Below are 15,003 nucleotides of genomic sequence, written 5' to 3'. Positions count from 1 at the left end.
AAACAAAAGGCGCGTTGTCGCGAAACTGACATGCAAGGCAGTGGAGCATTTCCAGAATGCAAATCGGTTTCATTCGAACAATGCGGCCTCTGATATGTGCTCGTGTAAACTAACATCGCATCCGTTTTTCAAACACGTTCCAGCTACAGCTGCTTCATAACAAGCCACACATTTCAGTTTCTGCGCAATATTGTAAACAACCAGAGTAGATGAGACCGATTACAAACGTTCTCCTATGCAAACGTGTTTGACAGCATCTGTGCACCACAAAGAGGCAACTTTTGTTTTTTTTAAAACAAATCATCTTCCACACAGCAGTATAAACATAGTTTATTACATCGTTAGGTGCAAAGGTGTTATGAACACGAGTTAAGATATTTCAAACAGAATTTTGATGTTAAAAAAGAACAAAAAGAGCAAAAACACAGAACTGATGATGCCTCTGCTTCTACTTGTCTCCGACAGCAGCTAACGTCGGCTCACTTGACCGCAGTCTGGATATTGGGGGCCGCTCCCTAGAACCATGAATAATCGTCTATATTGTCGCTAAAATCACTTGTCCTGTTTTCGGCTACAATGCTGGCCAAATGGAGAGGAAAAGGTCAATGATAAATTAAATTATGAGTGACGAATTAAGCGATCTAGTCTTGACAGGCAGCAGCAGGAGATAGTAAGACCCAGCTTTTATTTTGGTAATCTGTTTCTGCTTATCTGCAAGGGAATTTGCATATTAATTTAGAATCAAACTAAATATTTAGGTCGGAGCTAAATATTTAGTTTGCAAATTAAATATTTAATTTGACAATTTAATGTTTTTTTAACTAAATATTTAACTTGGAGCTAAATATTTAGTTTACAAGTTAAATATTTAGTTTTGAATTGTGGCATATATAAATGTATGAATGACATGGTGAAAACATGACTTGGAAAAAATAACCCCCATTTTTTCACCTCACAACACGCTAAATAACCCAGAATATTGCTGTTAATTTTTGACTGTGTAACTTTACAAAACGAAACCCCATACAGACACAAAGCAGACAGACAACATCTTATATAAAAATTCCTGTGCTCATACAGTTCCCTTTAAGATTTAAGCACCTGAATAAAAGAGCTTTCTGGTACAAATAGGATTTATTAAAGCAATATTTTAGATAACAGATTTGCATCCTTTTTTTCCAGATGAATTAAAGTGCTGCCAACTGAACCGATGAGACTTTTTAAACACTGACAGGACTGAGAGATCGACAACTTGTGAACACTGATGCATCAGCTTGGTGCCTTTGTAATGCTTTCAAACACTATTGATCAGATTATCCTCTTCTTCCCGCAGTTTATCCACCGTTCGCCACATCGCCTCCAGGAACTTTTCAAGAGTTACTGCTGGTGTCTGCACAGAAAACGAAATTGCATTTAAAACAATATGCGTCTCATTGCTTTTCTCCCTGCAAAACCACTAATTAAACGCTTACCTTTATAAAGAGGGCATGGGCTAGAAAGGGTAATTTCCTGAGTGCTCTTCCACTGAGACCTTTGCTTTTTCTGGAACAGAAAAGCAAACCATGAGCCTCTGGCGGTTTCAGGTGAACCCTTATGACAAGTCGAGGCGGTGATTTAATGTCTTTCACGTCAACCAGAGTTGGTACTCACACAGCAATGTTCCTCAGCTTCAGACTGTGCTCAGACACCTCGCTCTTAGCAAAGCCCATAGTTTCCAGCTCGTACATGGTGAACAGCTGCTGCCTGGGGTAGATGATCTGGCACTGGGTGCATCAGAAAAAAGGACAGGGACTTTTGTAAATTATATGCTTATTTAAAGGCTGCTTCAGTGAAAGTGTTGCTCATAATGAACTGAATGGTATTGTTATTAAGGGATTTTCACACGGCAGTTCTGATTCTTCTTATTGATAACATTTCAAATTGTTTTGGCTCATGATTGTTTACACAATCCTTGTGTCTAATTTGTTGACTACATGACCGTCGTTTTACCTAAAAACACTCAGTGTTGTCATGTTACAAACATGAGCCTCAGTGCATATAGACCAACACAAAGAAGCTCATGTTTGTAAGTTCAGAGAAAGGTCTGAAAGGTTTTGGGCGACTGTTGCTTGATGGGTTGAGTAGTCATCTGGCAATCAGAAGGTTGTGGGTTTGATTCCAGCTTCCCCTTGCCACATGTTGATGTGCCCCTGGGCAAGGCACTTAACCCCAAATTGCCTACCGAGCTGCGTCTCGGTGTATGGGGAGTGTTGGCCTAGTGATTAGAGCAGTGTGCTTGTGTCAGACAAATACTAGGCTTCCTGAGCTACTACAGAAGCTACGTGCAAGACTTCTCACGGATAGCCCAGCCCCTGTATGACCTGCTCAAGGAACAGTCTGACAGCCCCCAGTCTAAACCCTCTCGAGGGAAAACAAAATCCCCTCAGCAGTCCTCTCGCACCCCAGTCGAGTGGAACGAGAAACACCAGCAGATCCTGGAGCGTCTGGTCGACATGTTGATGGAACCCCCAGTGCTGGCGTACCCTGACTTCAATCAGCCTTTCACACTCCACACCGATGCATCACAGAAAGGCCTCGGAGCAGTGCTTTATCAGCATCAGGGTGGAAAACTGAGAGTGATCGCCTACGGCTCACGCACATTGACACCAGCAGAACAGAACTACCATCTACACAGTGGTAAGCTTGAGTTCTTGGCGTTAAAGTGGGCGATATGTGACAAATTTAGAGACTATTTATTCTACGCCCCTCACTTCACTGTCTTCACGGACAACAACCCGCTCACATATGTCCTAAGTACCGCCAAGCTCAACGCAGTAGGCCACCGGTGGGTGGGACAGCTTGCAGATTTCAGCTTCAATGTCAGATACCGACCAGGCAAAATTAACATCGATGCCGACACCCTCTCCCGTTGTCCCCTCGATATCGACACCCTCATGACAGAGTGCTCTGAGGAGCTGACAGATGAGGCTGTGTGCACTACATGGGAGGGAACCCGAAGAGCCCAACGAGGAGACGTTGCTTGGGTTGCAGCCCTCAACTTAGCATCCCAAACCCAACCCTACATGGAACCACTGCAGGCGATTAGCCATGATGAGCTGGTAAGAGAACAGAGAGCAGACACTGCGATCGGAAAAGTGATGGAGTTGAAGGAGAATAACACACCACCGACAGAGTGCAACAAGGGTAACTGTGACACAGACACCATGCGTCTCCTCAGAGAGTGGAGCAAGCTGCACATAGAAGGTGGATTGCTGTACAGGAAGACAATAGGACGCAAACAGTTGGTCTTACCCGCCACCTACAGGCCACTAGCTCTCACCTACCTGCATAACAACATGGGCCATGTCGGTGTGGAAAAAGTACTGTCTCTAGCAAGAGAGCGCTTCTACTGGCCTTTCATGAAACGAGAGATAGAAGAATACGTCACCAGAAAGTGCCCTTGCCTGAAACAGAAGAAGCCAGCCGTGCATGAAAGAGCACCGATGGGTAGCATTACGTCAAACTCTCCCCTCGAACTGGTGTGTATCGACTTCCTCCACCTGGAGCCCTCCCGTGGTGGATGTGAGTACATTCTTGTCGTAGTCGACCACTTTACCAGGTTCGCACAAGCCTACCCCACCCGTAACAAGGCAGGCAAGACGGCGGCCGACAGACTGTTCAATGATTTTATCCCCAGATTCGGATACCCATCTCGGCTCCACCATGACCAGGGTAGGGAGTTCGAGAACGAGTTGTTCAAGTCACTGCGACAGTTAGCCGGCGTGGGCCATTCCCGGACCTCCCCCTATCACCCCCAAGGTAACCCTGTAGAGAGGCTGAACCGCACGCTGCTACAGATGCTCAGGACCTTGGGAGAGAAAGAAAAAGAGAACTGGAAAGATCACCTGCCACAAGTGGTCCATGCATATAATTGCACGAAGCACGAAGCCACCGGTTTCTCTCCATATTACTTGCTCTATGGCCGGCATCCACGTCTCCCTGTCGACCTGCTGTTTGGCCTCCTAACAGATGAAAAAGACGGGACCCACAGAGGATACGCTGAAAAGTGGGCAGGAAAAATGACTGAAGCTTATCGCATCGCCAATGCAAACAGTCAGCAGTCCAGCTTAAAAGGGAAGAAATACTATGACAAGCGGAGCAGAGGAGTGGTCCTTCAGCCTGGAGACAGAGTCCTCGTCCGTAACCTCAGTGAGAGGGGTGGTCCTGGTAAGCTGAGACCATATTGGGAACAGACCATCTACCTCGTAAAAGAGCAGGTTGGAGACAATCCTGTCTACAAAGTGACCCCTGAGACAGGAGGTCGAGCTACTCGCACTCTGCACAGAAACCTGCTGTTGCAAGTGAATGACCTGCCTATAGAGCCACCCCAGAAGCCCATCACCACTGCACGTGAGTCACACAAGAGAGCTAAGAGATGCTCAGAACAGACACAGAGTCCAAACACAAGTGACTCTGAGGAAGAGGATGGAGTCTATCGCTACTGGCTGCGGATACCTGCAGAGAACTCCCAGACCCGCCGCCACGTACCAGATCAAAGTGTGACTCAAGAGCCACAGAGAAAGGAGGAACAGAATGGAAACTACCAGGATAAGAGAGTCCTTGCTGAACCTGAACGGGAAAGAGAAAGTGTTACAGAAGAGGATCAGGAGGTACTCAGTGAGGCTGAACAGGACGTGGGACAGCCTCAGCCGCATGACGACCCAGCAATAGCCCCACTCGAAGTAGTCGACTTGGAGGAAGACATCCCAGAGCCTCAACCTGACCGACAGCCCCCTCTGAGACAATCTACCAGGGTGAGACGGCCTGGCTATGTGTTTACCTACCCCTCCCTGGGCCAACCAGCCTACCAGCCCCGTCCCACTGTGAATACAGTTGGAATCCAGCCGATACAGTGGCCCCAGTTGTACTATCCCTACCCCCTTCCCTTTCAACCCCCTATGGTCCCCTCCATCACTCACTACCCATTTGCACCCATTCATTGTTTCTGAACTGAGACACACAGAAGATACGCATACTTTCCAGGCACGCACGCATACTCATATACACTCCAGAAGTGCCATGGACTACACACAGTAGAGACATTCGGTACCTCGCTCAGAAGAACTTTATTATTTTTCATATACACTGTTTACAAGAAGTTTGGACTTTGGGTTTTTCTATTATTGAGGTCAGGTGTCAGGAGCCACTTCTGTTTGTCGGGGAGTGTGTGAGACCCTCAGAAAGAGTGAAATAGTTTTTATTTTAATTGAAAATGAAAATTAATAATTAAAATTATTTTAATGAACTGTAATGGTTATTCAGCCAAATAATATCAGTAGAAATCCGCTGTAGATCGCTAGGATGAGAAACGGAACCTTTCTGTCAAAGTCCGTGTTTCCAGGTGCTCCCTCCCCTCAGAGGAGTTTTGGGAACGAAAGAGAAAGGTTCGGTGTTCTTGATCCTGTGATCATTCACTCTGTTTTTCAGAGCCCAAAGCCAGCGAGACACTGAACGCTCATCTTTTTTCAATATTGTGACGTGGTACCCGGCCCAGCTTGGGACCCGTTACACTTGCACTCAGAGAAGGATGCAAGTACCCGGTTCAAATAAGATGATATTACTATATTATTTATTACTAAATCGTAAAACAAAAACCAAAAAACTGACAAGACAAAAATAAAAATGGGTGGCATGCATGGATTTTCTGCCCTTTTTACTTTTATGACCCCCTCATATTACATTATACATTCCGATACAACCAATCCCCTTTGGAAATCGACCAAGCAATAGCTAAGAGTGTGTACCTGTGTGCATTTTAGCCTCAGTATAAATCCAGCTGTTTTGTGAAGGCTTCAGAGATTTGTTAGTAAAGATTAGGTGAACAAACGGCATCATGAAGACCAAAGAACACAGCAGACAGGTCAGGGAGAAAAGGTATGGAGAAACTTAAAGGCATACTATGCAACATTTTTCAGTTAATTAATGTGTTCCATACCGTTTTGGATGTTTAAATGAGTCATTTCAGGTCGAACAAAGGTTTTCTCGGCCGCCGTGGTGGTCTGTGGGGGAAATACCGCACTTGCAATTGCAAGAGCTCACAGGCCCGCACCCACAGGCTCAGAAGTCTCGTGCAAGACCGCGAGAGTCGGTCTCGCTTTACGGCGAGAACTCCATGTGTTTTTGCCCTGCCATTCACTATATGCACGCGCGAAAGCAACAACAAAGAACCGCGTGTTAACGTCAAATAAACATGCAAGCATATCGAGTTTTTTATTATTATTATTATTATATTTATTTTTATTTATTTTTTTAATGTTGGCGAGGCGGTAGCGTGAGTTTGGCGAGGCGGCCTCCTCGCCAAGATAGCGCTACGGGAAACCCTGATATTCATACTTTCTGTGTTAGTCATTTGCCGTTTTTTCCACTTTTCGTTGCGTTCGCCTGTCTGCTAAGCTCAACAACCGCGCCTGGCTTGACGGAGAAACCAGAACAGCTGAGCATCTTTATGACAGTGCACTTTTACTTTCGCCCTCTGGGGGGAGCCTCGCTGGAAAATCTACCCCAGTTGCATAGTATACCTTAAAGCAGGGTTAGGCAAGGAAAAAAAAAAGCAATACCCCAAGCACTGAACATCTCACAGAGCTCTGTTTTATCCATTATCCGAATAAAACGAAAAGAGCTTGGCACAATATCAAAGCAACCAAGACGTGGCTGTACAGCTCAAGACGTAGCATAACTCAGAGGAGCAGCCGAAAGGTCCATGGTACCTCTGGAGGAGCTGCAGAGATCCCTCGCTAAAGAGGAAGGATGTCCTTCCTGTATCTGTTAGTTGTCTACTCCACCATCCTGGCCTTTATGTGAGGAAAGCAATAAGGGACCCTAAGGAGTTTGCCACAAGCCGTATAGGGAACACCACAAACACATGAAAGAAGGTGCCCTGGTCAGATGAAACCAAAATTTAACCCTGTGGCCTACATGCAATACCCTATATGTCTACATCATTGTGAAAATAACATCTCTACTACTTAATATAGCAGCATCACGTTGTAGTGATGAAGAGTTGATGGAAAGATGAGTAAACTCAAGGCAATCCTGGAAGAAAAGCCGCTGGATGCTGCAAAGGGCTTGAGACTGAGCAGTGGTTCATTTTTCAGCAGGACAACATAGAGGCAGCGTTATAACGTAATGGCTTAGATTAAAGCATATTTATGTGGTAAAGTGGCCGAGTCAAAATTCAGACTTACAATTGTTTGTCACAATTGAGAATCTGTTGCAAAACCTGAAAATTGATGTTCACAGATGCTCTCCATCCAATCTGACTGAACGTTGATGTATCTTGTAAATAGAAATGGACAAATTTCCCACCTCTAGATGTGAAAAGCTGATAAGAGACATAAACCAGTTCTTTGTCTGTTCTTCTGAATACAAATGCTTGTCACACTTTTCTGATTATTAGTAAAAATGTCTTTGAAAGCCACGTAATGTTTCCAACTCCCTGTCATGTGCTACTTTGTTTTCTATCAATAAAATCTGATTAAACATGTCAAACCTTGTGAGAAAAAAGTTGGATTATTTCGCAAGACACTTAGAAATAATGACTGTGTAATCTGCTTGGTCACCTTCATCAACTCCTCCAGACAGGACAGGTAGATGTTATAGATGCCTTTCTCCGACGGAGGTCCGATGTATTGCTTGATGTCAGCTCGGTCCACAAACGCCAAGTCGATCTTCTCTGTCACGTTGGACGTGGTTAGGATGACCACGTTGGGATGCCTGGAAAACGAAGCCGCCGGTCAATACGAAACAATTTTTGGGGGAAAATGTTGAGAGATTATAAGAAGAAAAAGGTCTCTTTAGATCAGGGGTGTCAAACATACGGCCCGCGGGCCGGATCCAGCCCGCCGAACAATTCAGTCCGGCCCTGTGGCTAAATGCATTATCATTATTTTCCAGTGTCCTGTCTGGCAATGTGGCAATAAGATGCCACAAAGAGCTCATCAGATTTGTGGACAAGATAAAAGGAAGAGAATGATAAAACAATTATTGAGAAAAACATGTACTTCGTTTAATTGAAAATATGCAGTTCCTATATTGTCCACGAGGGGCGCTGTGTTTTAATCAGCAGATGGTAGCGCTGAGCTTCAGATGTGGAAAATTGATTTTGAATCATTTCTTATTTTTTATCTGTTTGATGTATTTTGTCATGCAGGACAGTGTTTTTAAGTTCCAAAAAAAGTGAATAAATGTTTTTCAACATTGTATAATCACTGTGATCAGTTCTTATGCATAATGCACAAGTAAATGTTTAACTGAGTAAAAGTATTGTTGAAATTGAACATACTTTTCTTAAAAACGCTGAGGTTATTCATAATATATTGTGTAAAAGTGAAATTAACTTAATATAAAAATCAACAACAAGTCCATTTTTATTAGTTCTATTTAATCTTGCAATGAGTTAACTCGTGTGGCCCTCTTGAGATCAGATTAAGCTGTATGCGGCCCCTCAATCAAAATGAGTTTGACACTCCTGCTTTAGATGGTTGTAAGCGTCGGAGAGCCGGTCAAACTGGTTTCTGACCGTTTGATCTGATCCAGCTGCGTGAGGACCGAGTTGACCACTCGGATGGCGTCGGATGGCTCCGTTCCTGCCTGGCTGGCGTTCCTGGCTGCTGTCAGACTCTCCACCTATACCGTTATATGCATCCCATAATAGGTTCACATAAAAAAAAAAAAAAAAAACATCATGTGGGATCAAACTTTGAGCTCCTTAGCTTAATATAAAACCAAACTGAATAGATTTTCTACTCCAGGTTATTTACCTCATCAATCAAAACAAACACAAGGGCCTCTTTGTCCTCGATCAGTTGCTGGATTTTCTGGAACATCTTTGTGACCAGCTTACCGCTCTGAAACAAAAAACCCAGATTAGAGGGGAGAAAAAGGCCTGCGGTTTCAAATATCTTCCAGTTAAACACATTTTCCAACAAAGAAGCCAGGTGTACCTCTGAGAACCATTTCGAGAACAAACTGTGACTGTTTATCTCCACAAATTGGCCATAAGAATACCTGCAGGGCAGAAGGGCAAACTGAATGAAAAGAATGAAAAGAGCGTCGCCACAGTGAGAGTCATCGTTTCAGCGGGCTGACGGACGTCTTACCGACTTGACAGCCTGATTGACAGTTTCTGGGCAAGAGCTTTGCAGAGCGACGTTTTCCCCGTGCCCGGAGGTCCTGAATGTGTGCGCAGACACACAGAGAGAGAGGAATCAGTCAGTTCACACTCGGGATCCGACCGTGTCAGACGGTTTAGGCGTTGAAATAATTTACCGTGAAGAAGCACGACGCGGTTCCAGGAAATCAGGTTGCTGTCGACGTTTTTATCTGAGAAGTAAATTGTTGTTGTGACGTAATCCAGAAGCTGGAGAAAAAAAAAAAAAAAACAGCAGCAGCAATTATGAGAAGTAATGTAAGGTTACAAAGAAAAGAAAAAAATCACTTTCTCAATTCACAGCGCAGACCGTTTACTTTACCTTGGCTTTCACGCCGTCCTCGTATACAAGACTTTCCCAGATCCCATGAAATTCCGCTGAAGAAAAAAAAAAAAAACAGTATATTTAAATATGATCAAGGCTAAACAATGCAACATACAAAGGTGAGTCTTTTGCACAATATAAACATTTTCTAAATGTGGAAATGGGTTTTAAGGGCAAGACTCAAAATGAGCAAGGCTCAAGATGAATTCTCATGAAACATTTCCATGAATTCAAGGTTTCCACAACAGCCAAACAGACAAGTACCTCCAAACGCTGCTGATTACTCCACGTCACACCTCAAATACCCACAATTGACTAAAGCTTGTCAAGATCTTGAATCCCAAAAAAACATGTTAAACTTTATGTTAATTAAAATGGGACAGCTTGGAACAAACTAAATATATAAAGAGTTGATGGGATCTCTGGTAAATATGTCTGTTGTTGATAAAAAAAAAAAAAAAAAATCATCTTACCCTGAATAATACAGAAATTATTTTGTGGAAAAAAAAAAAAAAAAAACACCCAGGTGCCACATTTTGTGGGCTGCTTAGTAGTTCGTTCTTGATCAATTTTCCCTTGGTTATGAATATATACTGTGACACAGAAGCTCATTTCTCTTAGCCACTCTTCAACATGGAAAAGACCAAACAAGTAAGGAAGGTTATGAAACTGTGAAAAAAAAACAGGCTATCATCATCACAGATGTAAATCTATTTATTGAGCACTTCTGGAACTTTAACCGTGTGCTTACAGCAGATGAATCTAAAAAAAAAAACAAACAAAAAAAACAGGCTTTTTGCTAGTTTCAAGGATGGTCTGGCATGAAGTGAAGAGTGAATATGCGGCAAAGCCCTCTATGTCCTCTGTCAGATATGGTAGAAGGCCTGTGATGCTGAGGGCCTATTTACCATTCATAGGAAACTTGCTAAGAGTAGATGCCGTCATACCATCTCTTACGTCATTGGACAGGGAGGGCAACGAAGGAGGTATCTGTAATTGTTTTAAGTCCTCTCTTGGAAGAAAATGTCAGAACATATAAAAAGCAACATTTCTGCACCTGCTGGCAGCAGCCAGTGATTGGCGGCCGAAAGTTCCTCCTCCTCCTCCAAATTGAGCATGCTGGGTCCTTCCTCATTCAGAGTGAAGACATAAAAGGAGACGTCGCAGTTCTTTAAGTCGATGGGCTGTGAAAAAAGCCACAATGATATAAATAAACAAAACCTTCTCAGCTTAATTCTCCTTTTTGACAAAACAACAAAAATGAACCTACGACGTACAAAGCGGCAAACACTGAAATAACTAACCTGTGTTATCATTTCCTCCAGATCGACAATGGCCACAGATTCCACATGCTTACGCAGAAACTCTTCGTCAAACTCGGTCCATCTGTAGTTTCCAAAAACCATGTTGTGGCGATTCAGCAGCGCCTGAACGTGCATCCTCACGTCAGACAGTTTAGCTGTGCTGAAAAAAGAAAGATGGGATGAAATCAGGTAACATACTGCCCCCTTTAAACACAGTGAGTTGTTTGGTTGCAAATCAATCCCAGACACCATTAGCACACATTTCTGATTCAGTTCATGTTATTCGTCTCTTCATCTGTTCGCTGTCTACTTTGGTCAACGTGGATGCTATTCTCTTCTTTAAGTGTGAGAACAAGCCAACATTTGGGTAAAAATTAAAAACCGTGACACCTTTGGACAGACCATATGTTTAGGATATCTCAGTTAGTTATAAAGCGGCCAACGAGAGCCTATTAAATGTAGGTGAAAAGATAGAGTGCGTGTGATATGGATTTTTCTTTTATTTAGCCCTATAACACATCAGGGCCACCACAGTGGACGATTTAAAAGCCGCGTCGTGCTCGTTATTTTTCCATAGGAGCCACTTCATCGACGTCGTTCTCCTACAGTGCCATCTACTGGACGGTCGGTGTAAGTGCAGCAGAAAGAGCTCTAAACTAGGGCTGGACGATATATAAAAAAAGCAAACGATAAAATAGAAATCATATTGATTGATATTGATAATTATCAACAAAGTCAAAACATGTATTTAAAGTGCAGCCCTGGCCATTTTATGCTGTTGCGTAGCAACCTATTTTTAGATACAGAACACACAACCCTTTATTCAAACAACTTTTTATCAAAACTGCAAGTTTTTTTTAAAAAAAGAAAAAAAACAACATGTGCTCTCTGAACTCTAAAGGGGGCGGAGCTTAGTTCCTGGGTCTGTGTTTGTTATTGGTTGGGAGGATGTAACGACTGTAATATTACCCTACATGGCTAGAATGCAAAAGGAATGAAAACTGTTATTTTATTTAACTTTTTATTGACCCTTTCATCGATTGATATATATCATTATTGACTTATCGTCCAGCCTTACTCTAAACCTACAAAGCGAAAAAAGTCAAACACCACCAGGAAGAATTTGCCGGTCCTTTTCCTCCCAGCACTAAATCAACACTTTCACATTTTAACAGTCGGGGTTTTCTTTAAGTCTCAATGTTTGATTTGATGTTGGGAGCAAACTGTAAATAATTATCTGCCCACTGAAATAAAAATTGTGCAACACCGGCTTTATTACATTAAATAAATATATATTTTTTTCCTTTATAGCCCTACAGAGTTTAACCCATCCCAGGGAGCAATCTGTGCTCAAGGGTCTTGCTCAGGGAGCCGGAGTGATGGACTGACATTATAGTGACTGTACTGCTTTGGAAAATATTTTAACAATGATAAATGTTTGTGCAGAGAAACAAATTTAGGCATTATGGAGTAAAAATGAGAGTATAAGTCTACAGAGGGGGCTTCAGCAAGAACTTGGACCCATGTAGAGATGGTGATCCAGGGGGTGATTAGGATGTTGGACCCACCTTCTCAGCCATGTCTTTATTTTTATTACTGCCTCCAGGAACTCCTTCAAGAGTGTTGGAAAACCATTTCAGGTGACTAACCTCATGAAGCACATTGAGAGAAGGCCAGGAGTGACCAAAGCAGAAATATATTTGGAGCTAAAATTCCTTTTAAATGTGAAACGATGTAGACGTGCCTGTGTCTAACTGCAACGATGGAGATAAAAGAATACCGAATATGTTACTTGTTGCAAGTAAGAAAGCAATCGCTGGAAAGGGGTGGAAAGTGGAGTCCCCTCCAGTCGACGACTTGATATACATAATACATGAAATAAATGCGATTAAAAAGTTGTCTTTCTCCCTCAGGATCCAATCCAACTTCATTTATAAAAGCACTTTAAACACACAGAGACCAAATGCTGCACAAAAAAACCCAACAAATATAAACAGCATTAAATTCAGTAATATTGATAAAAACAATATAGAAAAAAAACATAGTAAAAAGATGAGTTTATAAAAGAGATTTAAAAATGGTCAAAGAGGAAGCCTGCCTGATATGCAGCAGAGAAACCATGGTTCCCCTCTTACCGCCGACAAGAGTAAAAGGTCAGCTGACCCGAGAGAGCGGTGAGGTACATAACGACATAGGAGATCAGAGAGGTAGGCTGTGGCAAGACTATTTAAAGACTTAAAAACAAATAAAAGCATTTTAAAATGAATCCTAAAATGAACTGGGAACTAGTGAAGTGAGCTTAACACGGGGGAGATATGCTCAAACTTAACGTGTCTTAGTTAAAAGTCGTGCAGCAGCATTTTGCACCATCTGCAGACGTGCAATTAAAGGTCCACTTACACCAAAATAAAGTGCGTTACAGTAATCCAGCCTAGTGGTCACAAAGGCGTGGATTACCGTCTCATAGTGGGCTTTGTTGAGCATGGACTTTATTTTAGCCAAAAAAAGCCAGCTTCTACAGTTGGCCAAAATAAAGAAAAAAAAAGGATACTAAAAGGACATGTTTTACAAAGTCTGGTCTAAATGGACAGAGTATGTAAAACTAAAAAAAATTTGGTTGGGAGTTCATGTACTGAAAAACAAACCAACACACACACTCACATACATATATACATAACAACATGCATGCAGAGTGTGAATGCTTAGGGGCTATTTGAAGCACAGATATTAAAATGACAATTGCAATTTGATATACGGTAAAACTCAAACTGTTTTTTTATTCCTTCAGTTGTATTGTCATTTTTAAATATGCACTTGTATATAAATTATATGACCTATTTCCTAATTGCTTACTGGCATGAATTTTTTTTTTTTATAGACTGGTCCACGGTGTAAAAAAAGAAAAAAAAGAAAAGTTAAAACAGGGGGAAGTGATGTGTGTCTGATAGTCCAGATGAAGAGCCAAGTGAGGGAGGGAGAAGACAAAGGCATCAAGAGAAAACAGAGCAAGGAACCAGGAACAAGTTAATATTTTCAAATAAACAATGTTAGTAAATGGTAAAAAACTGTTCATGTTAAGATTTTTTTCAAATCACTTAATACAGCATTAATTATTTGCTTGGTACATGCGTAGCTCATGATCTAAAAAGTGAATTTATAGGCAGCTGTTTTCCCCCACCATTCATTAGTAATATTATAATTAATGCATGAGAGGGGGAGAAGGCACCTGCCTCGACCCTCACCGTGTTAATGGGGGGCGGGGTTCTGACGTTTCAGCTGATATCCAGCTTGGCACCACTCATGTCACTGAAAGGGACTGAACCATAGCTCTTACCTGACAGATTTTACGTGCACCTCTACGTGGATCTGCTGTAACGCCGCCACCTCCATCCCGTCGCCTTCCATCCTTGCGCTGCTGCAGAAACCAGAACTTTTTTCAGAGATTCCACCGCAGTCTCTTTCTGAATCGGAGCTCCCCAACTATTCAGTTCTGTCCAGACCCCCCCTTTGCTAAAGCTAACTAGCAGCTCGCCAACGTAAGTCATCAAAAATAAACAGCTAACGCTAGCATAAAATGTATCAAGCTACCAAAACAAAGACTCAAAACACACCTAAGAGCAGCTGTGTTGTCAAGTCGAATATTTGGGTCGGTCAAATTTTCTGTTGCTTATAAAACTACCGACAAAGTGTGAGAAAAAAAGCCGACAACTTAAACTCGGCGCGCTGGTTTTTAACACCGGAACTACAACAGAGTCGCAACGGGTTCACATCCGCTTTCTTCTTCTTCTTCGTCTGCTGTGTCTCAATTCGGCGGCTGCGTCCTTCGAAGGACCCAGCCTACTCAGCCTTAGGAGGACCCAGCCACCGGAGGATGCTCCGGAGGATCCTCAGCCGTTGGTAAATGGGACCATAGACATAATATATATTTATATATGTCTATGAATGGGACGGTCTAGCCTTTGGAGCACTTCCTGGTTGCGATACGACGTCATCACGTCTACCCCAAGCCCGGCGAAAACGAGAGACAGCAAGCGCAATTTGTGGCAGTGGCAGGTCATTCTGGCAGTTCCGGTGGCAGTTCCGGGTTGCCACGGCGTATTACTGGCAGATGCCACTAGGCTGACAGTCTCTACTGGCACCTGCCACAAGAGAGACAGGGTGCCAGTACAGGGTGCCAGTGTCTACTG

The 15,003-nt window shown here is 42.8% G+C and overlaps 1 protein-coding gene across 2 annotated transcripts; it reads right to left on the bottom strand.

The window, feature by feature from the left end:
• Positions 1-1,119: 1,119 nt before the first annotated feature.
• Positions 1,120-14,570, bottom strand: trip13 (thyroid hormone receptor interactor 13). 2 transcript variants are annotated; one of them, XM_012862652.3, is made up of 14 exons: positions 14,428-14,570; positions 14,151-14,231; positions 10,817-10,976; positions 10,570-10,696; positions 9,510-9,565; positions 9,307-9,397; positions 9,138-9,210; positions 8,982-9,045; positions 8,799-8,885; positions 8,558-8,664; positions 7,599-7,752; positions 1,651-1,763; positions 1,473-1,542; positions 1,120-1,390 (listed from the first exon to the last, which is right to left on the bottom strand). In XM_012862652.3, exons 2-14 carry the CDS (start codon positions 14,219-14,221, stop codon positions 1,295-1,297), a joined length of 1,269 nt encoding a protein of 422 aa, XP_012718106.2. In that variant the 5' UTR covers positions 14,222-14,231; positions 14,428-14,570; the 3' UTR covers positions 1,120-1,294. The 2 variants fall into 2 exon arrangements, with proteins under 2 accessions (XP_012718106.2, XP_021172112.2); XM_021316437.2 differs by having other exon boundaries at positions 14,151-14,228; positions 14,428-14,569.
• Positions 14,571-15,003: the final 433 nt, after the last annotated feature.

The sequence above is a fragment of the Fundulus heteroclitus genome, unplaced genomic scaffold (assembly GCF_011125445.2).
Source record: "Fundulus heteroclitus isolate FHET01 unplaced genomic scaffold, MU-UCD_Fhet_4.1 scaffold_140, whole genome shotgun sequence".
In the NCBI taxonomy this organism is placed as follows: domain Eukaryota; kingdom Metazoa; phylum Chordata; class Actinopteri; order Cyprinodontiformes; family Fundulidae; genus Fundulus; species Fundulus heteroclitus.
The sequence above is the reverse complement of the archived record's forward strand: the minus strand, read 5'-3'. Positions and strand labels throughout refer to the sequence as shown.

Coding starts and splice junctions, on each gene's coding strand:
- trip13 (XM_012862652.3), bottom strand. CDS start 14,221: ATGGAAGGCGACGGGATGGAGGTGGCGGCGTTACAGCAGATCCACGTA. Junction 7,753..8,557: donor CAGCTGGATCAGATCAAACG/GTCAGAAACCAG, acceptor TTCGTTTTCCAG/GCATCCCAACGTGGTCATCC. Junction 1,764..7,598: donor GTCTGGAGGAGTTGATGAAG/GTGACCAAGCAG, acceptor TGATGCACCCAG/TGCCAGATCATCTACCCCAG.